Genomic DNA, 25450 nt, shown 5'->3' with positions numbered 1-25450 from the left:
TGTATGAGTGCTGCCAGCATTGCTGCAGAGGTTGAAGGGGTGGAGGGTCAGCCTGTCAGTGCTCACTTTTGCTGCCAGCAGTTTAGACATTAATGGCTGTGTGTTGCATTATTTTGAGGGGACAGCACATTTATACTGTTAAACAAGCTGTATACTCACTACTTTACATTGTAGCCAAGTGTCATTTCTTCATTGTTGTCACATGAAAAGATATACTTAAATATTTATAAAATGTGAGAGGGTGTACTCATTTCTGTGAGATACTGTAACTATTATTTAATATATCTATTATTTTTTAACAATCTTATCTTATTGCTTTATATATTCATCTAATCCATTTTAATTTATTTTATTTTCCAACCATTGATAAAATAAATCCCATACCATATAATATTATACATGTATTAATTATTCATGTATTAACAGCAGCTAGAATTGTATTTGCTCAGAACTGGAAAAGCGATAAAATACCGATAGAGGGAGAAGTAATTGAGAAAATATTTGAATGTGCAGAAATGAATAGGTTAACATTGGTAATAAAAAAAGAGAAAAGAATATTTCTAAGGCATAATCTCCTTCTCCTATCTATTCATGTATTTGTGCTTAGTTTCCACAATGGGAATACTTATCATTTTAAAGAAATGAATATACCGTATATACTCGAGTATGTCGACCCGAATATAAGCCGAGGCACCTAATTTTACACAAAAAAACTGGGAAAACTTATTGACTCGAGTATAAGCCGAGGGTGGGAAATGCAGCAGCTACTGGTAAATTTCAAAAATAAAAATAATTAATTTGGGAAACGATCTCACTATCTCACGTCGCCTCGGGAAGGGAAAGGCAAAGCGCTTTTGCCTTTCCCTACCCGGCTGGGGCTGTTGGGAGTCGCCGCCGCCTGCCTTTCCCTTCCCGGCTGGGGCTGTTGGGAGTCGCCGCCGCCTGCCTTTCCCTTCCCGGCTGGGGCTGTTTGGAGTCGCCGCCGCCTGCCTTTCCCTTCCCAGCTGGGGCTGTTGGGAGTCGCCACCGCCTGCCTTTCCCTTCCCGGCTGGGGCTGTTGGGAGTCGCTGCCATCGGCGCGGCCCCAGTCCCAGCGTCGCCTCGGGAAGGGAAAGGCCACGGCTGAAGGCCGCCGCTGGAGCGAAGCTGCGCGCGCAGTCGCTGCGCTAGCATCGGATCGGGCGCGCCGGACGGTTCCGACCGAGCCCTGAGCGTCGTCTTTGGCGGCCGCCCAGCGCCCCGAGCTCCCTGTGCCGGGAGAAGGGAAGGCCCCCGGGCGGGGCAGGGAGAGGAGCTTCTCCCGCCCGCCCCTCTTTCCGCGCCCACGGTGTCCCTGCAGGGCGACCCCCGCCCGCAGTCGCCGCCGCTTGAAAGAGCGGGCCGGGGTGGGTAGAAAGCGCCGGGCGCCCTTGGAGGAGAAGGTCCCGCGTTCGCCTGTCTGCCCGCAGATGTCAGCGGAGCAGCCGCTGCTACGGGAACAGTTTACTGCCATCGCCCTCAAAAGGGGGGCAACCGGACAGGGAATCCGAGGGCAGCGCTCGTTGCGTGCAGGAGGCGACAAGCCCCGCTCGGGTGGATGTGTTTGCCCAGAGACCCCGGACGAAGCAGCGGCAAAGCTCCACTGACATCCGCGGGCAGACAGGCGAACGCGGGACCTTCTCCCCAAGGGCGCCCGGCGCCTTTCTACCCACCCCCGGCCCATCTCTTTCAAGCGGCGGCGACTGCGGGGCAGGGGTCATCCTGCGGGGACACCGGTGGGCGCGGAAAGAGGGGCGGATGGGAGAAACTCCTCTCCCTGCCTCGCCCCGGGGGGGGTCTTCCCCTTCTCCCGGTACAGGGAGCTCCGCGGCGCTGGGCGGGCGCCAAAGACGCACGCTTGGGGCTCGGTCGAACTGTCCGGCGCGCCCGATCCGATGCTAGCGCAGCCGCTGCGCCGCAGCTTCGCTCCAGCGGCGGCCTTCCAAGCCGTGGCCTTCCCTTCCCGAGGCGACGCGGACTGGGGCCGCTCCGGCGGCAGCGACTCCCAACAGCCCCAGCCGGGAAGGGAAAGGCAAAGCGCTTTGCCTTTCCATTCCCGAGGCGACGCGGGACTGGGGCCGCTCCGGCGGCAGTGACTCCCAATAGCCCCAGCCGGGAAGGGAAAGGCAGGCGGCAGCGACTCTAACTAGCCGGAAGGAAGGCAAAAAGCGCTTTGCCTTTCCTTCCCGAGGCGGCGGGACTGGGGCCGCACCGGCGGCAGCGACTCCTAACAGCCCCAGCCGGGAAGGGAAAGGCAAAAAGCGCTTTGCCTTTCCCTTCCTGAGGCGGCGGGACTGGGCCCGCGCCGGCGGCAGCGACTCCACACCATTTTTTTTTCAGAGGGGAACCTGACTCGAGTATAAGCCGAGGGGGATTTTTTCAGCACAAAAAATGGGCTGAAAAACTCGGCTTATACTCGAGTATATACGGTAATTGGAAGATAAGCATTTTCTTGCCCCTAAACAGGAACACCAGACAGTGCCTCTCTGATGGAAAACAGAATCAGTCTGTAGAGTTTATCAATAACAAAATGAAACCAAACTGCTTTTTAAAGTTTCAGTTCCATATTCTTGGTCATTTTAACTTTTGGTTTGTGTATTCATATATATTATGTTACAACAATGCACCAGATAACAGTATTTTTGTGATCTAAATATATTTTCAAAATAATAATTTGTAGAACGTAAATAAAGGATATGACAAATACACTTCTCTTTATATATATGGCTATTTTACTCACAACATAAACTTTCTCATGGCCAGCAATCTGTCCAATTAAACATTTTACATCTTCTTCACCTTGAACATATCCTTTAGCAATATCATACCGAAAAGTGAGCTGTTTGTTTATTTGTTTATTCAACAAGAAAATCATTTTGGGTATCATTATCTGAAATAGATAATATACTAAAAATCAATATTTTTTCTACACCCTTTTGTGACTTCTTTGTCCACCTGCATTCCTTATTTTGCTCCACCATAAAACGTATATTTCTATTAATTTTCTGTTTCACCTTCCCAACTTCCAACGTTACTTTATCTGCTTTCTTCACAGTAAGACTAATTTCCTCAGCTTGCCTGTTCTTTCCTGATTTCCCTATTGCTTTCTTCAAATTGCCACAATTTTTCTAACTCCCCATGCTTTCTGCATCTATTCATTTTTTTCAACCTAACTTTCTTATTTCTATATCTTTCTACTATTATATGTTTTCGGTTGAGAAAAAAAGGAAACATAGAATACACAAATAAAAAATAATGCTATCTGAACATCATCAGTTAAATTTAATGAGGCAATGCAGTAAATGCCTCTTCTGGAAACACTGTTGGTATCAAATTACATTGGGCATTTTAAGTCATAATTATCACTTTGCCTTATGCCTTGATTAATCAGAAGTGAAGCTGATGAAATAAATGAAGTTGCATTTGGCTTGCAACCACCCAATACATTTTTTATAAAGAACACTGTTGAGTCTCATATGATTTTCATGATCAGTCTTTGATTTTTGCATTATCTTTTAACAGTTCCTTGCTTTTAGCTCTGGGTGCTTGAGAATGTTTTGAGAAGGTTACAGAGTGATTATAAGGAAGGGCATTGGTGAATAAAATTATGGAGCAAATTGGTTTGTAGAGTTCTGATGAATGACTATGAAGGAAAACGTGTGCACTTACATGAAGTGAAATTGGGAATATTCAAAAGAGAGGTTCTGATAAATTTGTAGTATAGAATGGGTTTGCCAAAAATGAGTAGGTGCCGCTAAAAAAAAAGTTTTAAATACAAAGAAATGGTTTAATGTAACAGGAACTGGATCTATTCTGCTTTGGGTTACTCAACCTGACAAGAATCATGCTATGAGACATGTAATTCCATGAAATTCCTTGTAATCCAATGTATTTAATTTTAAAAAAAACTTACCGTATTTGCCGGCGTATAAGACGACCCGGCGTATAAGACGACCCCCCACCACCACCGGAAACGCCCTCCAGAAATCCCCGGGGCTGCAGCGGCAGGGCAGAGTGCCAGGGGCCGTGGGAAGAGCAGTAAGGCTGCAGCCTCGGGCGGAGCGAGGCGAGCGGGATGAAGCGGAAGCGACGCAGGGGATCCAGGAAGCCAGAGGCGCCTTCGCTGCGTCCAACAAGCCTCCGAAAGCCGGCAGTGGATATACCGGCGTATAAGACGACCCCCCCACTTGGAGGCATGTTTTTCGGGGCAAAAAAGTTGTCTTATACGCCGGCAAATACGGTATATAAAAATCTTGTCCTTTTTCAATTTAGAAAAAAAAACCAGCCCATGGTTTTTTCTCTTTCTAGACAATTCTCTTTAACTATTCTATTTCACTGTTTGGAACTATCATTAAGTACAATAAAATAAATAAGTATTGGAGAGCAGACAGCTTTATGCAGCAGAACAAATGCATGGAAAATATTCTAAAATAAAATTTAAACATTTGTGAGGTAGCATTCTTAAGATTAGTACTTGAGTAAAAAAATATGAAACACACTTCTTCAGGAAATAACATGGATATAGCAAAAGCATACGATGTGCTTTCTTCCACTATGGACAAATAGACAGTCAGGTAAATACTGAAACACACAAATCAGATTCAGATGACAAATAGAATTGAAGTGAGATAGAAAGGAAATGGTGAAAGCTCTAAAAATACTAATTTAACCAACAGGTTTTTATATGTAGAAAAATGCAAACTAAATCTTTTAGACAACAGGATAAGAAAAATATGCAGAATCCCTGTAATTGCCTCTACATTTATTGCTCCTATTAGTCAGTAAATTTATAGAAAAAAAATAGTACAGGCAAAATTGAATTCTAATATTGTCTGCCCATAAGAAGAAAAACATTCAGCACATAAATGCAAGAGAAAGCAAAAAAAAACCTAGACGTGGAAAATATTCTCTTAAGGAGATTCCTAAAGTAAAAATGTAATATATGAATGTGGCTTTCAAAATATGATTACACTTGATTTAAATCTACTTTTTCCCCTTACTAAGAAATGCAGACACATCTCATGAAATAACCACTTTTGCTTTTTTGTATTATTCATTAGTAGGAAAGTATAAAATGTCACTAACCAAACTAGTTGGCTATCACAAAATGAGTGATGACAATATTCCAATACTGTATAATATGCCTCCCAAAAACTAACACCCAATTGATAAACCAAAGCAGAAAACAAATGTCTTTATATCATTTCAGATTCAAACTTTCACCAATACTCAAGAGATATGAATAGATGATACTATCTTTTTGTGGAGATTGTTGTCATGAAGCTTATAATAAAGGGAAAGACAGACTGTTGAGAAGCTTATTCAGTGCCTTTTCATGTTCTGTGAATAAAATCGAATACATCGAACCTTCCCAACTTATGGATTCCATAAGTATTTGCTCTGCATTCCCAAATTAGCAGAAAACACTTTAAATGAATTTAATTGAACAGTCAAACAATCCAATGCTTATAGTCAATAAGCATAAACAAACAATGGACTAAATGGATTTAATATTTTAATATTTGTAATATTTTCTTTTTTAAAAAATTCTGAAACAAACGAACACCTCAATTTTTCAACAATAACATCATATTTACCTTTAAGAGACGCAGAATTCTTACAACACGAAGAAACCGTAATATCCTGATAGTGTAAATAATGGCATATGTTGGACTAATTGATTTAATGATATTGATAATTACAACATCTATAATTCCAATGATTATTATTAGTACATCAAACTGGTTCCAATGATGACGGAAATAGTTCCTTCCCAGTGCAGACATCTGTTAAAAACAATACAATGGTACTAGATAGACAGACATTAAATGTAAATATCATGAGACTCATTTTAAGTTATATATTTATACTTGAAGTTACTGTATAATAAAAATTATCACGTAAATGCTATAACAGTAGGATGCCAGAACATTTACAATTTTCCATTTCTAAGCATGGGCTCCTGCTTCACTATATAACCCACAAATTATTATCTATTAAATTTATGTGCTGCCTGACTTCCAGCAACTCTGGGGAGTTTACAAATGATTTAAAGCATGAGAAACATGACAAGAAAAAAGGAGGAAAAAGGATAGAGAGGACAGAATACTGAATGGAAGCAAATGAAAGCAATCTAAGTTAAAAGGAGGCTCTAGTCATCCCTATCAAAGGCCAGATCTTCAGGTCATAATTTCTGAATTGACCAATGCCCTCTTCTGTTCCCCTAATGCAGCTTTGTGCCAGCTTAGTTCTAAGGAAGATTCTGTGCCTTCCTTATGGTACTCCTGCTACCTATCTTTGAATGAAAGTAGGCCTATCCTCAATCTCTGTTAGAATTCACCTTGCAGTGTTAAGGAACAAAAAATTAGAAAGCTTCCCAAAATCTCATCATTAAACTCAGTTAATTGTACAGAAAGTCTTTGAGTTACAATTGTGATGGAGCCTGCCCATCAGAGCCATAACTCAGGATGGTCATAAATTGGGTCACTCATATGACCGACCTGATTGTATAACTTTTCACAGTAGTCATTAAGTGAATCACCATGGTCATTAAGCTAACATGATGGTAGTTAAGCAAACCAATGGTTCATTATGAATGAGATAGCTGTTGTAATCCCAAGATCATTATGGGAAAAGGCAGAAATCCCAGGGAAAGAACAGGTAGATGCCAAGGCTGGGACACAGGGAAGGCCTGAGTTCTGGTCACATGCAGTCAAGGGAGGCTTGGGGAGAAACTGGGTGGGGTTGGCCCATGCCACACTGAGCTACAGGTGGCTAGAGAAAGCCTGGGAGGGTCAGTGACAGTTGTGCATGGCGGGGGGGAAGGATACAGCAACTTGGAACCTTCCCTCCTAGCTTTTTCATTGAGCTTGCTTGTGGAAAGTCGGCAGGAAACACCTCAATCATGACAACTCAAATCATGAGGTGGACACCAGTGGTGGGATTCAATATTTTTTACTACCGGTTCTGTGGGCGTGACTTGGTGGACGTGGCAGGGGAAGGATACTGTAAAATCTTCAGTCAGAGGTGGAATTTGCTGGTTCTCCGAACTACTCAAAATTTCCGCTACCAGTTCTCCAGAACTGGTCAGAATCTGCCGAATAACACCTCTGGTGGACACCCTGATAGTGTTCACATGATCACATGAATTTCACAGACCAATTATATATCCATTTTTTTTTAGTAATTTGAACAATTCCCATACAAATAGACATAAGCCAAGGACTCCCTTTACATCTGTTTACTTAGATAATGCCTTTTTATTATTTTTAAGGGAAGTTTTTTACATGTCCAATGGAGAGTACCTGTGCCCCTGTAGTGCCAACCAAGTAGACAAGATTAATAAATATGTCCTCTACTGCCCTAAGATAAAATCGAAAGGAAAATGCTAATGACAAATGTATGGTGCAGGATATTAAACAATCAAATTACCTTCTCACCAGGCACAATTGCAATTATTAACAATAAGGTCAACTACCTTTGCCATGCCTTTTTTAAATTTTGAAATGAAATTTTAAGCCCCCAATTGTAGTATTGGTTGGTTTTTATTTATCTTGTATGCTTTCTTTACTGCTGATTACAATTTTATTGTTGATCAATTTCATTCTTCTTTTCTGTTATGTCATGTTGTTATGGCCTGTGGTCACAATAGTAAATTATTGAATTATGTGATTATTGGTGATGGACTGGCAACATGTGAACCTCAAGCCATAAAATAGAAAATTATATTATTATATATCTTAATAAAAATAGTTTAGCTTTCCATTGTAGCTGATTTCCTGATCTGGCCTTTCAATTTCTCTTGGCTGGTTAATGGTTCTTTCATATTTCCAGCTTACCATTTTATTTTCCTTGTTCTTGAAACATATAGAAAACATATTGTAACATATGGCTATATTATCACCCTTGTAAGATCACACATGATGCTTGAATTAAAAGTTCAGCAAAAGGCAAAATATTAAGTTTAGAAAAGCAATTACTACAAAAACACTGAAGAAGTGATAGCACGATATTTTATATTTATAAAAATCTCTAGGGCTTCAATTCATATTTTTGAATAACATATTTACATTTCTAACCTGCAAATAATAAAAAATGCATATTCAGGTTATTGAGCATAGCAGGCATGTTTATTTACATTATTAATAAGAAATATATCATTAATTTATGTAGTTTGTACCTTCAGTATAGCTTCCAGCATGTACAAAATCAGAAAATAATAGTTGCACAATTTTAGTTGTGGAAAAAATGGTGTATCGGTAGTAAGTATGAAGTAAAGAGAAATTGGAAAACAGTTCAAAAGGGTTACTATGCAACATATATATTCAAATTCCTCCATTATCACTAATTGGTAGCATGTTCTCATAAACCTGTGTCTGTAAAGGGAAAAAAGGTGCAATTAATAAGTCATTTAAACATCTATTACTTTTCATTTCTTGATACCATATATGGACAGTGATCAGCATTATCCGAGAACCTTGCTCTGAAAGAGTAATTCAACAAGAATCCAACTCTGTGATTTTATGAACAGTTACAGATGCCAAATAGATAACTCAAATTACCACAACAAAAAAATAATGGAATGGAGTGCTTTGCCCGCAAAAAGATAGAATTTCTGTCAAAGGAATTAAATCAACATGAGGTAAATTGCCCAAAATATTTTTGAAGGATGTTGAGGGATCATAAATATATGGAGGTATAAAATGGTGATTCCAAGGAATATATGTTCTTTTTTGAAAGACATAACACTTTCTCAAAAATAGATATTTCTAAGTATTTCCAATATGAAAAATGTATATGATCTGAAGAGAAATCAAGTATAGTATTTCTACAAACAAACTGGAGTTATTATGATAATCTTTTTCAGATTATAGATAGTTCTCGATTTACGATATTTTTTATAAAAGACTGGAAAACTTTTATGAAAACTTTTTGCTGATAATAAGAAAAAAAGTAAAAATGGTGATTTCTGAATTTGATTATTGCAAAAGCATTGAATAAGGGGCTGAATATTTTGTAATATTAAAGAGGAAAAATAATGACTTCGTAACTGCTGTAAAAGTTGGAAGTTGTGTCTTTAATTATTATTTTTCTTTCATTAACTGTACTTTTCTCTGCACTTTTTCTTCTTTCTCTTTATATCTCTCTATATTTGTCTTTATATTTAAAAAAAGATATTCAGCAGCCAAATTCCCTTGAGACTAAATAATCTTTTCCCCCAGTTTGCAAGTAAACTAAGTGTCTCAATGGACCCATCCAAATGATAATTCATAAACAGACTGCTAACTGATCATGATTGTCACAATTTTCTGAGCAACTTAACTTTGAGAATTTTCCACATTCTTTCTCATAAATCTGTCTTAGAAACTGATTACCAGTCTGTACTAGCCTTTCTGATATCGAGTTTCCAATTTGAATCATTTGTTACAGTTCCTTTTTTCTGCATTCAACAACATTGATTGCTATTTCAGGACTAGAGCTTGCTGAATTGGAATGAAAGCTAATTTCCAATAAATACGGGTACTTGGGCTCAGTAATTCTTAATTACTAGTTATTCAGTATTCCAATTATTAAGGCTAGATTATAATAGTGCATATATCACCTTCCTTATATACTGTAAAATGTTAATATTTCCCATCATACATATTTTGATATCTATTAATGTATACTAACCTTGATGGCTTATAACTTTCCTCTTTCACAAAGTGAACCCATTCAGTTAGCCAGTTCTTAATTGTGACCAATACACCTTTGCTTTCCCAATAACTTTTTACTTCATGAATATTCATAAACCTGGAATAATAAAAACATATATTTCTGTTTTAAAGATAAAAAGTGAATACAAGAGAATTCTCAATACTTTTACCAAATACAGATAATACTCAAATTATGACCATTCATTTAACAACTATTCAATGTTAACATTGTTAAAAAGTGACTTATTTGTGGTTTACACACTTATGACTGTTGTAACATCCTGTCACATGATCAAAATTCAGATACTTGGCAACCAGTATGCATTTATGATCATTGCAGGATCCCAGGGTCATGTGATTGACATTTGTGACTTTCCCAGAGGGCTTCCAAGAAAAGTCAATGGGTGAATCCAGATTTGCTTAACAACTATATAGTGACTAGCTTAACAATTGTGCCAAAAATAGTTGTAAAATTGAATGACTGCATCACTTAGCAACAAAAGTTCTGGTTCCAGTTGTGATAGTAAACAGGGAACTACCTGTATGTTGCTTTGGATTATTTTTCTCAATAAATAGATGAACAAGTACAATATTTTTTACTTGTATAGTTGTTTTTTCTTAAATCTAGTTCTAGGATGTGTGGAGAAAATATAACATTTCAGGTCATTTTTATGCAAAAGTACTGAAAATGCAAGAGTTTACAAAGTTTTAACACCATTGTGAATGCACATAATAATGTAAAAGAAAAAAAGGGAAAACAAAAAAATAAGGAAAAAGCTAAAGAATAATTAGTAAAAATACTTATTGGGAAAAACACATTTTAAATTCCTTCCTATTGTACGTGACTGATATAACATAAATATATTGTATTTCTCAACTGTTTCTAGTTACTGTCTTTGAATCAATTATTTTCCCCTTGAAAACTATACTGTTAGGTTTCTGAGTTTGCCTTATTATGAGAATGACTGTATATCAGAAAACAATCTTACTTAAATTTAGTCAAATTTCTGTTATGAATATATACTGTTAATTTTACTATTGTTGCATATATTCTACGAGTGTGGTTTCCCAGTCTGATATTGTTGGCAATGTCGATAATATAGTTTGTTAGTGATCTTAAATTTAATAAAATGTAAGTTTTAAATATTTCCACTTTAAAAAAGTTTTTTTTAATTTCTCTCCATAATCTGATTTAATACTTTTAATAAATTTGATTTGCCATTTCTTTTGGTTCTGAAACATGCTACTTTATGTCTTAAATTGATGTTCTTTTCTTAATAATTTATTTGAGTTGTTATCTTCCTTGAAGTTTAGCTTACTAAAAATTCATTTTCTTGTAAGTATCATTGCCTTCCAGAAGATTTAACTAGTTACAAATTGCCCTTTCCCCTCCAGGATTTGATCTTCTGACTTTTGATTCTATTTATTTCAAATCTTTGAACAAAATAGCTTTCTAGTTTTGTGCAGCTTGCTTTCTATTTACTGCCAAAGAGATAAATATTACAATCCTTTCATAAACACTGCTGAACTTCCAAGCTGTGAATAAAAATATATCAGGAATTGAGCTTCATTTTATTGGCCCTTCAAGATTGGTCTTGGAACCAGGTCTGTTTAGTATATGAATGGATTTCATCCAGGAATTCTTACACATGTAGGACTCTGTCTATCATGGTTGTAACTAGCGTCAGTCGTAACTCTCGCTTCATTTCACTTTATGGTATTTTATACAGCTGTTTATATATTTTTGTTACATGTAAATTGCATTTTTTTAAAAAAGTGTACATCTGCCAGGAGAATGGGGTGTCATTGTTTTTTATATTGGGTTTTTATCTTTGTCAGCTGCCCAGAGCCAATGAGTGAGTTGGGCAGCCATATAAATTTTATTAAATAAAATAAACAAAAAAATAAATACAATTATAACATTTTATACATGTCAATAAAAGTAATTACAATAGTGTCAATATATTATAGTATCTACTCCTCATTGAAAATATTGAATTACAATAGCTGCGTGTGCATTATTTTTATTAATTGTTAAGCACTTACTTTCCTTTAATATCAACATAGCTTTCTGCTGCACCTATCAATATTTGTGCAGCATCTTGGTTTAGCATTCCACTGTTATATTGCTTCTGATAACTAGCCTATATTTAAAAAAAAAGTCTGATTAAGTAGAATTTCAGAACTGTTTACTAATTAACCCATAAAGCAATTTATATATCTATATATATATTATTAACTGGTATCTTTGGACTTCAACCATTCTGAGGGGAAAAACAGAGATTGCAGTCATTCTGCTGTTAAAATGGATGTCAACTTGAATTATCTGTAATTGCTATTGAGAACATTTTTCCATTTTAAAATTAATTGGTTACTATGGGTCATATAATACCTGTGGTTTCTCTTTATCATACCAAGTATTGAATGAAATAAAGTTGATTTCCTTTTGCTTTTAAAGTCACTGTTTTCTCAGAACAAAGAAAAATGTAGTTCCATTCCCATGAAAATAGAAAAATGACCCCAGGCATGGAAGTGTCAATAGGTAATATGTTTAAAGTTTTACCATTCAGAACTTTTTGAGCCTGACAAAGTTCATGTCCTAAAGATAAAACTACTGTATATACTCGAGTATAAGTCGACCCGAATATAAGCCGAGGCACCTAATTTTACACAAAAAAACTGGAAAAACTTATTGACTCGAGTATAAGCCGAGGGTGGGAAATGCAGCAGCTACTGGTAAATTTCAAAAATAAAAATAATTAATTTGGGAAACGATCTCACTATCTCACGTCGCCTCGGGAAGGGAAAGGCAAAGCACTTTTTGCCTTTCCCTTCCCGGCTGGGGCTGTTGGGAGTCGCTGCCGCCTGCCTTTCCCTTCCCGGCTGGGGCTGTTGGGAGTCGCCGCCGCCTGCCTTTCCCTTCCCGGCTGGGGCTGTTGGGAGTCGCCGCTGCCTGCCTTTCCCTTCCCGGCTGGGGCTGTTGGGAGTCGCCACCGCCTGCCTTTCCCTTCCCGGCTGGGGCTGTTGGGAGTCGCCGCCGCCTGCCTTTCCCTTCCCGGCTGGGGCTGTTGGGAGTCGCCGCCGCCTGCCTTTCCCTTCCCGGCTGGGGCTGTTGGGAGTCGCTGCTGCCTGCCTTTCCCTTCCGGCTGGGGCTGTTGGGAGTCGCTGCCGCCGGCGCGGCCCAGCCCGCCGCCTCGGGAAGGGAAAGGCAACGCTTTGCCTTTCCCTTCCGGCTGGGGCTGTTGGGAGTCGCTGCCGCCGGGCGCCCAGTCCGCGTCGCCTCGGGAAGGGAAGGCCACGGCTGGAAGGCCGCCGCTGGAGCGAGCTGCGCGCAGCGCTGCGCTAGCATCGGATCAGGCACGCCGGACAGTTCCGACCGAGCCCGAGCGTGCCTTTGGCGCCCGCCCAGCGCCGCGGCGCTCCTGTACCGGGAGAAGAGGAAGACCACCCCGGGCGGGCAGGAGAGGAGCTTCTCCGCCCGCCCCTCTTTCCGCCCACCGGTGTCCCCACAGGACGACCCCGCCCGCAGTCGCCGCCGCTTGAAAGAGACGGGCCGGGGTGGGTAGAAAGCGCCGGGCGCCCTTGGAGAAGGTCCCGTGTTCGCCTGTCTGCCCGCGGATGTCAGCGGAGCTTTGCCGCTGCTACGGGAACAGTTTACTGCCATCGCCCTCAAAAGGGGGCAACCGGACAGGGAATCCGAGGGCAGCGCTGCGTTGCATGCCGGAGGCGACAAGCCCCGCCGGGTGGACGTGTTTGCCCAGAGACCCCGGACGAAGCAGCGGCAAAGCTCCACTGACATCCGCGGGCAGACAGGCGAACGCGGGACCTTCTCCTCCAAGGGCGCCCGGCGCCTTTCTACCCACCCCGGCCCGTCTCTTTCAAGCGGCGGCGACTGCGGGGGTCGCCCTGCGGGACACCGGTGGGCGCGGAAAGAGGGGCGGGCGGGAGAAGCCTCTCCTGCCCCGCCCCAGGGGGTCTTCCCTTCTCCCGGTACAGGGAGCTCCGCGGCGCTGGGCGGGCGCCAAAGACGACGCTCGGGCTCGGTCAGAACCGTCTGGCGCGCCCGATCCGATGGTAGCGCAGCGGCTGCGCGCAGCTTCGCTCCAGTGGCGGCCTTCCAAGCCGTGGCCTTTCCCTCCCAAGGCGATGCAGGACTGGGGCCACTCCGGCAGCAGCGACTCCCAACAGCCCCAGCCGGGAAGGGAAAGGCAAAGGCGCTTTGCCTTTCCCTTCCCGAGGCGGCGGGACTGGGGCGCGCCAGCGGCAGCGAGTCCCAACAGCCCCAGCCGGGAAGGGAAAGGCAAAGCGCTTGCCTTTCCCTTCCCGAGGCGGCGGGACTGGGGCCGCGCCGGCGGCAGCGACTCCCAACAGCCCCAGCTGGGAAGGGAAAGGCAGGCGGCGGCGACTCCCAACAGCCCCAGCCGGGAAGGGAAAGGCAGGCGGCAGCGACTCCCAACAGCCCAGCCGGGAAGGGAAAGGCAAAAAGCGCTTTGCCTTTCCCTTCCCGAGGCGGCAGGACTGGGGCCGCTCCGGCGGCAGCGACTCCACACCATTTTTTTTTTCAGAGGGGAATCTGACTCGAGTATAAGCCGAGGGGGATTTTTTCAGCACAAAAAATAGGCTGAAAAACTCGGCTTATACTCGAGTATATACGGTAATCTGCCAAATCAAATACTTCAAATGAACCCCAAAACCTCAGAACCCCAAAGAGAATTATAGCCATCTTCTATAAAGGAGGGCAAAATAATTTTTGTACAAAAGATCCTGTTTGCATGGAGTAAAGGTTTTAAGAATGCTAAATAGCATCTAGGTAGTGGTGACATGCATTCATTCATTTTCAAACCATAGTCCCCATTATCAGCAAACACCATTTCAAAATAACAAAATGGAAATTAAAACTAAGAATTAGGGGTCTCAACTAATCTTTTATCCCTAAGTTTTATATTTTTTATTTATATATAAATATTTTGAAAACTTATTCTCCAGGCACTTAATTTTACTGAGAAACAATAGATATATTAGTAGTAATAATAATATACATAATATAGCAATAATTATAGTTATATTAGCTTATTTGTAATCATATTTATACTAGCATGCTTATAGCCATAAATAACATTCATGTTTTACATACACATAACAATAAACTTTCTTCTTCTAACTTCTACCTCTTATATCTAATCACTGGTAAAACCTATCCCATGTTGAATAATGCTATGTATCTTCTTTATCTTTCATTTTTAATATCAATCTGTCTGTCTCTGCACATTCCAATGTTTTCCAGATTATGTTTTTGTCTGGTGGGTTGTTCTCACCTTGGTTTTTTAATTCCTGTCTGGTTTTGAGTTCCCCTTCCCTGTTTAAGATGTCTTTATAGGGTACAATTTTTTCCAAGTTGACAATATTTGTATGTATCAAGTTTTCCATTGTAGAAAGCCAGACTGCTATTTTCCTACTTTTTTATTTAACTTTTTCCCATACTAAAAATAAAGCATTTCTCACATAGTGTCTTTGAAAGTATCTATGTACTTTATTCCTTCCATACCACAGAAAGGCATGCCACCCTAATTGAAGATTGTTGCCCTCCAATAATAATAATCTTTTATGCCTCAAATGTATCCATTCTTTCACCCATGTAAATACAGATGCCTGGTAATACAATTCCCAATCCGGTAACCCAAACCCTCCATTGCCTTGACTCCTGTAACATTTTCACTCTTATTCTTGCTTTTTTCCCTTGCCAAATATATTTCAAAATTATTTTATTCAATTCCCCAAAATATTCTTCTCTGGTTTTATCGGTATTGTTTGGAATAAGAAAAGTAGTTTTAGCAATATATTCATTTTTATAGTAGCTATTCTCCCTATCATTGAGAGTTGTAAATTCTTCCATTTCTCTAATTTTATAAATTTTTCACCAAAGTCCATACACTTTAATTGTTGCACCATAAACTGTCAATTTACATTGTCAAAAGCTTTCTGAGCATCTAAAAAGATCAATGCCAATTGTTTTTCAAAGTGTACTTCATAATACTCTAACATATCTAAAATAATTATCACATTATTTTTAATTTGCTTTTTAGGTAGAAACCCATTTTGATCAGAGTGTATAAACTCATTCAAGAATCTCTTAAGTTTTTCAGCTATTATTGAAGCAAATATTTGCTAATCTTGAGACTGAAACTTGTAACCAGTGAAAAATATATTTGGACCTGGCAAAGATATCTTGGTGGAAAAGTTATTTTTGTATGCTCTTTCATGTAATATCATGTCATTTCATGTCATGTAATATAATATAATTTCATGTTAGTATGAAACTAGCAGAAAGATTTATACTTGAAACTATTTGGAGGAAGGGTGTTTTGAGTCTGCAGTGCCGAATACAGATGGCCTTAGCCAGTTCTGCAATCGTCTTTCCTGAAACCCATCACTTTGTTCTTTATTGGCTAATTAAAAGCATTATTAAAATGGGGATGTGATATATAAGAATGAATCTCCTCACACACTATTTTCTTAGCATAATTGGACTACATCTAGTCTTCTAAACAAGTTAATGAAATAACCTGAGATTATCGTTGGATGTTTGAGGGATCATATACATATAAAGGAATATCTTACAGATCCAGAGAAGCTTTATTACATAAAAATGTCCTTAGGTAAGTGATGTTGTGGCCCAAACTTTGCTAACCTTAAAGCATCCAGATTATTTTGAAGCGACCACAAAATTTTACTAGGCATGCAAAAAATACACTGGCTACCAACAAACCATTGGCAACTTGTTGCAGCCCTGAGCAAAAGGAAAACTAGAGCTTATTTATCTCCTTAGGCCTACTACAATGCAATCCTTGGCCTACTATACTGCAAAGGCAAGACAAAGGAAAAAGCAAAGCCAGTATAAATTATAGGTTCTCACTAGAATGTTTTTGACAAACCCATTTGAGTGACCTTATTATTTACCCCTTCCTAGTAGGTCAGAGAATATAAATAACTTGGTTTACTAGGCCACTGGTCATTAACTGATTCTTCTCCTTTTTGCCACTGAATGTCAGTTTAGCATGTTCCAACAATTTTTTAGAAGGGCCCTTTAAGCAGTTCACAAGTGGGGTACAGGTCACAACATCTCAGATTTTGTAGTGAATGCAATTCACAAGTGTATGAGTAGTGGTACCTTTTATTACTATATTGTGTATATTTACTTACTTCAGTTTAAACAGCCACCCATCTCAAGTATATGACTCTGGGCAGAATACATGACTGTAGATGGATAAATAATTTATTTAATTTATTATTTATTTGTTGAATTTATATTGCCATCTATACACCCATGGTGACTTGAGACGGCTTACAGAATATAAAACCATATTTAAAATAAAAAAACAATAAAAACTATTTAAAAGAATCAAATAAATTAATAAAGGACAATGGCTGAAGAACAAAATCTGAAAAAAAAAAATCACCCCCAACTCCTACCCCCGCCCCGACGACAGCAGATCACATGAGCCATATGATGGGCTCCATCCCATTCTGGGTTCCCAGGCCCACTGGCAGAACCAGATCTTCAGTACCTTCTGGAAGAGTATTAGTGAGAGGGCCATTCTAATCTCTGGGGGAATGATGTTCCAGAGAGAGGGAGCCACCATGGAGAAGACCCTTCTTCTGGGTCCCAACAGGTGTATCTCCCTCAGGGATGGGACCCGCAGCATTCCCTGCCTCCCTGCTCTAATGGTAGATGTGACCAGCAAGAGACTTTCCCTCAGATAACCTGATCCCAAGCCATGAAGGGCTTTAAAGGTGACAACCAGCACCTTGAATTGCACCTGGAAGCAAATCAGCAACCAATGTAGCTCCCACAGGAGAGGTGAAACAGGTACACACCGGGGTCTGCACAAAACCATGCAGGCCGCTGCATTTTGCACCAACTGAAGCTTCCAGATGTTCTTCAAGGGCAGCCCCATGTTGAGTGCGTTGTAATAATCAAGATGAAAAATGACTAGGGCATGAGTAACTGTGAGTAGGGACCACTGGTACAGGAAAGGGCATAACTGGTGCACTCCCTGATGGTCCTGGCCCCATCCCTGCATCACACACAGACCCCTCATCTGAGTCCTCGCTCTCCGAGACCTCAGCCATCCGCACCTGCTTCCGGCGAACCACAATACTGACTGAGAGCAGCCACAGAGGAAGGAAGTGAACCAGGACAGCACAAGGCCTCCCACTCCCATCCCCCAAAGTCGCCCCAGTAGAATCCTATGGTCAATGGTATCAAAAGCCATCGAGAGATCAAGTAGCGCAAGGATGGATGCACTTCCCCCATCCTGCTCCCGCCAGAGATCATCCAAAAGTGCGACCAGTGCCGTTTCTGTCCCAAATCCAAGCCTGAATCCTGATTAGTAGGGGTCGAGATAATCTGTTTCATCCAGAAACCCCTGGAGCTGCTGCGCGACCATCTTCTCAACAACCTTCCCCAAAAACGGAAAATTGGAGACAGGTCGGAAATTATCCAACCGGGTGGAGTCTAACGATGGCTTCTTAATAAGAGGGCGGACCACACAGAGGTGGTATTCAGCAGATTCTCACTAGTTCTGGAGAACTGGTGGCAGAAATTTTGAGTAGTTTGGAAAACCGGAAAATACCACCTCTGACTAGAGATTTTACAGTATCCTTCCCCTGCCATTCCCACCAAGCTACGCCCACAAAACAGGTAGTAAAAATGTTTGAATCCCACCACTGGGACCACAGCCTCCTTAAAGTGCTGGGGTACTGCCCCTCCCGCATTAATCAATGCCAGAGTCCACCTGCCTGTCACCTCCTGGGAAGCTTTCACAAGCCAGGAGGGACATGGGTCCAAAACACAGGTGCTTGTGCGCATACTCCCTAAGATCCTGTCCATTTCCTCAGAAGCAACAGGGTCAAATCGTTTCCAGATAACAGGGCAAGAACTTGCCTCAGGAGCTTCCACCAGACCAGCAACCACACCGGCATCTAACTGGGAACGAAGTCAAGCGATTTTGTCTTCCAGAAAATTTGCAAATTCCTCAGTGCGCCCCTTCAGGTGGACCTCAAGCTCCTCCTTCCCCGGGAGGAGATGGTTCACCTTAAGGAGGGTTGTTGGGTTATTATCTGCAGATGCAATTAGTGTGGAGAAATATTTACACTTCGCTGCACGTATCACCACGAGGTAAGCCTTAGTAGCACTCTTACCCGTGTTCGATCGAGTTCATCTCCTGTCTTCCACCAGCGGTGCTCTAGATGTCTCCTCATGCATTTCATCTCTCTCAGTTCCTCTGTATACCACAGAGCAGAGAGGTCTACGGGTGAGGAGAGGCCGCAAGGGTGCAATCCTATCCAGAGCCTCAGTCACCTTCCCATTCCAAACAGTGACAAAGAACTTGGCTGGACTGCGCAGTAGATCTGCAGTTATAACCTACAGCTCCTTCTGGAACGGTGCAAGGGGAAGCCAGCTGCCAGAGCGTGCTGCAGCAGCAGCTCTTGGTTTTATTTTATTTTATCAATTTTTATTTAAATAATATTTTCCGGAGAAGATAACAGCATAGACCACAAAACAAACAAAATTTTTTGTTTTGCTGAGGACTAACAAGGCATGGGGAAAAGAAATAAGTGCCATAGCACTAGCCCAGGATCTCTCCCACCAGTGAAGACTGCAAAACAACCAAGAATTGAGGAGCACTTTGCTGGCAAGAGATCTGTAAGTAAAACTACCCCCCCTCCATTTCCAACAATCTTGAGAAATTAGAACAGGACCTGCAAAGAGATCTTACAAAACAACAGATATTAGACTTTCCCGATCTAGTGGGGGAGAAGCAAAATGACTGCCAGATTTTTTCACAAACAACTAAACCAGTTACAGCTGATATGGAGACTGTGATAAAGACTAAAAAGATTAACAATAATCTAACTCAAAGTGAGGAGAGCTTACCCTGGGAGAATACAACAGAGTTTATGGCAAAACAATGCCTTCTCACAGCACAAATGGTTGTCTCAATATTTGAACAATTAATAACCATCCAACACAATGTAGAGATATTAAGAAAAGATATCGCTGTCTTTCTGCAAGCACAGCATCGGGCTACAGACCCCACCACCAACGTGCTTACAGCAGACCTGGGTAAATCCCATACTTAGGATATGAAAGAAGAAAAAGAGCAAAGACCCAAGGAAACAGTTAAAAAACCTGTTAAAAAGTGGCAGCCCTCCCAGAAAAACAGCCCTTCTCCAGACAAGGCAACAAGAGGAGGAGGTATCGATAGAGAAGTTTCATTGGAAGCCAGGAAAACGTCTCCCCTACAATCACATCGCTCATTGCAAACACAAGATTGCTTTGAGAATCCATATGAACAGACTTGGATTACTAAGAGTGCTATACTAAATTCCCTAAGTCAGCTTTTTCACTGCCATTAGGGGCAGATTGATCTTCGTACTGTGGAGTGGCTTCCCGAGTTTCCAAATTGGAAGCGGATACTCATGTCTTTCAAGCAGCCCACCATACCACTGATGCTGTTTAAGATGAAGGCACATCTAGCCTCCTTCCAATTTTTTTCCATCAGAGTTTTCTGTGAGGAAAAGGTTAAGCCTTTAATTGTTAACATGTGAGCTCCCACGGCTGCTGTCTCTTCTGCATTCTCAATCTTGAAAAAAAGAGAAAGAAAGTGGGAGTCAGCCAGCCTTGGTCGGTGAAGATCTACTTAACAGCACAGAAACCAGCCTCATTAATGCTTTTGGAGCTCTCCCAAGAAAAAAACAAGATAACATATTATTCAAGCTAGAAAATTTAAAGAAATCCTTGTTGGTCACAATGGACACTGCTGAACCGCTTATAGATCTGGCCTCCCCAATAATTGAACCTCTTACTTCTCCCCAGAGAGCAAGGGACTGCATGAATACAAGATGGAAAACAGAAGCCAAGATACACAGGGACCACTAGGAGCTCCAGTAGAGATGGAGATACTATCATCCTTATGTAAATATCCTATGATACCTTCAGCACCACCACAAGAGATTGGGAGAGGTCCCACGACAATACCATCATCTCAAAGTCGAATGAAGCATAACCTAATAACCCCTTGCCCTATACCTAGAGAAGAAGCACAGGAATGGCAAGCTCTGCTAGCTGGTGCTAAAACCCCTTATCCTGAACTATTTTCTCAGGAGTCTACACAGGATGTAGATGGGTCTCCCCTCCTTTTAGAGAAAGCCAATTTTGTGGGTGACGACACTTCAGTCCATTGAAACAACCCTACAACTTCCCTTTGTATAAATCAAATTTCCTGATGAGCAGCAAAAGATGATCCCCTCTCCATTATAACCTGGAATATAGCGGGCTGGACTGTCCCATCAAAAGACCAACTATTTTTTGACTACATATCACAATTTGACATCCTCTTCTTACAGGAAACCTGGACCCCCACAGAGATACAGTTAGATGGTTATTGGACCAACTCTATCCCGGCTGCCCCAAGTAAGGTGGGTGGGAGGGCTAAAGGAGGTATTGTGACACTAGTTAATACAGCCCTGCAATTTAAATGTGCATCACTGCCACCTTTTCAGCCATGGGTTGTGACTACCTTACTTTTATATAAACAGGTGGAGATTTTGCTTTTTAGTATCTACATTCCTCCACTCAATAAGAAGGATTTGATCAACAAGATTTGGGCTGGCACAGAAGATTTTATCCTTGGCTGTTCAAACAAATACCCCACAGCAGCAATAATTATTGGAGGGGACTTAAATGCTAGGATGGGTCCAAATGATCAAGCATTATTTAATCAATTTAAGATCCATTATGATGAGAATGTAACAGAAGAACCCCTGCATTCCAGACAATCTAAAGACCCTAAAGCAAATCGGGAAGGTTTATGTGTAAGACAGATGACTTTATGTTTGGACCTTTGTATCCTTAATGGTTCCACAAAAGGTGACTACCCAGCAGAATATACTTATCGGGGAGCAGGAAGAAAAAACATAGTTGATTATTGGATAATATCATATGACCTCCAGAAGTTCTTGCAAAAGATGGAGGTAGACTCATGACTGGAAAGCGATCACAATTCAGTAATCCTTATTCTCACATTACACCAGAAATCTCTAAGGACTGGTTCAATCTACCTACCCAGGCTAGAGAGCCAAAATACCCAGGTAAAAATTAAATGGACCAAGAAAAATGCAAAGGAAGTTACTAAATTGATGTTATTGCCAGAAACAATAGAACTTCATACATCTCTACTAAAAAATAAGTTTGAAGGATCATACTTAGAGGGGTTTGAAACTTTAATTTCAAATTTGAAATCAGTTCTCACTAACAGAATACTAGCTCAATCCAAAAAGCCAATTTTAAAGAATTAAAATTGGTTTGATAGAGATTGTGTGCAACTGAAAAGGACATATAACAAAGAGTATAGGAAAAGTAAAAACACCCCTTCTGAGGATCACACTCACTACTTAAAGCAGTTGAAGGCACAATATAAGACCCTGCTAAAAGAAAAGTGTGGCTCTGAAGGAGTCTCGGCATAGATTAATTGCAGCAGTCAAGACAAAAAATACATCCCTTTTCTTGCACATCACTAGAGGATTGGGGAAATCCCCCCTACCCCCAACTAATCAGGTACCGATTCATGCCTGGGAAGAATATTTTAGAGAGCTATATACAGACCCTGACTGTGTAACTAAGGAGAGCCAAATTAGTTTGGACCAAACTCCTTACTGGCCCCCAGTTACACAAGGAGAGATATCCCAGTTGATTGGAACCCTCAAGGCTAACAAGGCACCAGGTGCTGATAATGTCTTGCCAGAAATAATAAAAAAGAATGCCAGTTGGTGGGCTCCACTCTTAGCATCTCTGTTTACATTTATAGATAAAACGGACCATATGCCAAGAGATTGGGGATTAGCAATTATCATACCAATCTATAAAAAAGGTAATAGAAATGACCCAGGTAATTATAGACCTATTAGCCGTCTGAGTGTTATTAGTAAATTGTATGCCAAACACCTAAACTATAAACTCCAGGATTGGCTAATTTCCGGGGGGATAATTAAAGATGAGCAAGCTGGTTTTAGAGAAGGAAGATCTATGGTGGATCATATCTTGGTACTTCACCATCTGGTTCAAAAATACACGAATAAAAAAAAATCCTCTTTTTTCGTGGCCTTCCTTGATTTTAAGCAGGCCTTCTATTCAATAACCAGGAACATTCTCTGGGAGAAATTAAAACGCACTACCATCAATAAACGCCTCCTTTTCCTCATACAAAAATCGTATGATAATTCCACCTTGAAAGTGAGGTGTAATCCTCAAGGGACTTTAACCGGCCCAGTAAGGGTACAAAAAGGGGTATGGTAGGGTTGCATCCTATCCCCCTCCCTTTTTAACTTTTACATTAACTCTCTGATCAACCTCTTACAGAACCCTGATTTACAGCCTCCAAACGTAGCACAACGTAAAATCCCAATTCTCCTATATGCCGATGATGCTGTTATAATCGCATAAACTCCAGTAGGACTGAAGAGCGCAATTACGGCAACACTTGAATTTTGTAAACAGAATAAGCTGGTCCTTAACTTTGATAAATCAAAAGTTTTAGTTTTTGCAAACAGACCCAGACAATACTCCTGGAAAACAGAAGGGTATAGTTTAGAACAGGCCAGGACTTTCAGATATCTTGGGGTAGTTTTCCACTCACAAAGGACATGGAAGGCACACCTGGATCACACGGTGCAAGCAGCCTATAGGTCCTCAAATGCAATTAAAACACTTTTTTTACACCAGTGGAGGGCAATTAGTACCTGCGGCCTTAAAACTTTTTGAGGCCAAAACATTGGCACAAATTCTATATGGGGCACAGTCAGAAATCCTTGCAAAAAAAACCAAAAAACTTACTAGAACCTATACAAACCAAATTCCTGCGAGCCACCTCCAAATGTTCAGGTAAGAATTGAGACAGGCATACCTCAAATTCAGTTAAGAGCCTGGAAGATGATGATCATTCATTGGCTAAAAATGCATTTCTTCCCAGAGGGACTGGCCCGTCTAGTATTGACTGATAACTATCCCTCCCCCTGGAAACAGGCAATAAATCACAAGCTGGGCTCTTATGGGCTCTCACCAGTATTCTTAATGTCCCTAGGCTTTGACCAAGCAAAGCAAATAGTAATCAATAGAATGAAGGACATGGAGTTCCAAGAACTAAATAGGTTGGCTCGCCACAGCAGGGACAGAATTAAACAGGGAGTGTGGGAGTCAGCAAGATATCTAAATGATCTGATCTTCCCAAAACAAAGAATAGCATTCTTCAGAGCCAGATTTAATATTTTCCCATCAGCATTCTTTCAGGGCAGGTTTAAGAAAACACCAATAGCAGAATGGGTATGTACATATGTGGTAAAGGAGAAGTTGAAGATATCTCACATGTTTTATTGTACTGTGAGTTATATAGAGATCATTGTATATTCTCCCCTTACTAGAGAGATTGCCAGGGAGGGCAGACAATTTTTATGTAGACTTTCTCCTCCAGGATTCAAACCCAGCTATTACGCGTGCAGTGGCAAAATTCTGTGTTGCTGCAATGTCTACTAGAAAAAAATTGGTTTGTGACAATTTTTGGAGATAGAACAAACTTTGGAAAATGATATTTACACACATACTTATTGGCTCTCCACTCGTATAAACCAGGGAGTGCCCCTAACTGTTTGAGAACATGTATTTTCTTAACAGATATTTTTTATCCACTATTAATGTATTATAATGTGTCAGTATTTTTTATGTATATTGTAAATAGTGATGTCTATTGCTGGTCTAAAACCATAATAAAGTTATATTCATTCATCCAGGTCCATTAGTCGACGGGGGTGGACCAATCTAATAGGTCCTGCCTCTCTGCGGGGGCGGGGAAGCAGCTTTTGAGAAACTCATTGCCACCAGATTGTGATCCAACCATGACAAGGTGACCAAGGACAGGTCCACCAATTCCAGGTCACATAGACACTGCTCAGACAAGAACACCAAATCAGGTGTGTGACCAATATTACTAGTCGGGCTCTGGATGATCTGGGACAGGCCCATGGAAGTCATGGTTTCCATTAAATCTCAGGCTACCTCTGCCCCTGCCCCCAGAGAAGGCAGGTTGAAATCCCCCAGAACTATAAGCCTGGGGAATTCCACCGCCAGCCCTGCAGTGAGGTTCAGGAGCCCAGGTAGGGAAGCTGCTACACAGCAGGGAGGTTGGTACAGCAGCAGTAATCCCATCTTATCCCTTGAGCCCAACGTAAGAAAAAGGGTCTCACAACCAGGCACTTGTGGAACAGTGCTCTGGAGGCTATCAGAGATTCTCTGATAACAATAGCTACACTTCCTCCCCGGCCCTGAGGTCTAGACTGGTGCTATGCTTGATAATCCACTGGGCACATTTCTACAAGGGGAACACCTCCCTCAGAGCTCAGCCAGGTCTCAGTTATACAAGCCAGATCAGCTTCTCTTCGAGGATCAAATCAGCAATAAGGCTAGCCTTACTGCAGGCTGATCTGACATTTAAAAGCAGCAGTCTAAGACCAGGGCCACCACAGATCTGCTGACCAGGAAAATGAGGTGTGTGCAAGGGGGCAGAATACAAGACTGGTACTAAACACTGAGGTCGTGTTCCCCGTGCCTGCCCTCCCCCTTGTCTCCCATATCCCCATTACCTGACACCACTCCCATGCCTTCCCTGAGAACCATTCCATCCCCC

At 41.3% G+C, this 25450-nt stretch overlaps 1 protein-coding gene and 1 pseudogene across 1 annotated transcript in view; both read right to left on the bottom strand.

Moving 5' to 3' along the window:
- LOC113412606 (solute carrier family 9 member C1-like) overlaps positions 1–25450 on the bottom strand; it is a 102498-nt gene that overhangs the window by 29340 nt on the left and 47708 nt on the right. Inside the window, exons 13-17 of the mRNA XM_087959252.1 lie at positions 11760–11857; positions 9691–9810; positions 8198–8393; positions 5616–5804; positions 2759–2908 (exon numbers count right to left, since the gene is read on the bottom strand). Of these exons, the coding sequence (XP_087815378.1) occupies positions 2759–2908; positions 5616–5804; positions 8198–8393; positions 9691–9810; positions 11760–11857 (753 nt within the window). The remainder of the gene's footprint in view (positions 1–2758; positions 2909–5615; positions 5805–8197; positions 8394–9690; positions 9811–11759; positions 11858–25450) is intronic.
- Positions 22799–25445, bottom strand: LOC148133272 (uncharacterized; annotated as a pseudogene).

This window comes from Notechis scutatus, chromosome 1, assembly GCF_049901735.1.
Source record: "Notechis scutatus isolate UNSWTSFEM ecotype Mainland chromosome 1, rNotScu1.2, whole genome shotgun sequence".
Taxonomy (NCBI): Eukaryota; Metazoa; Chordata; class Lepidosauria; order Squamata; family Elapidae; genus Notechis; species Notechis scutatus.
Note: the sequence above shows the minus strand (reverse complement) of the source record. Positions and strands in the feature narration are given on the sequence as shown.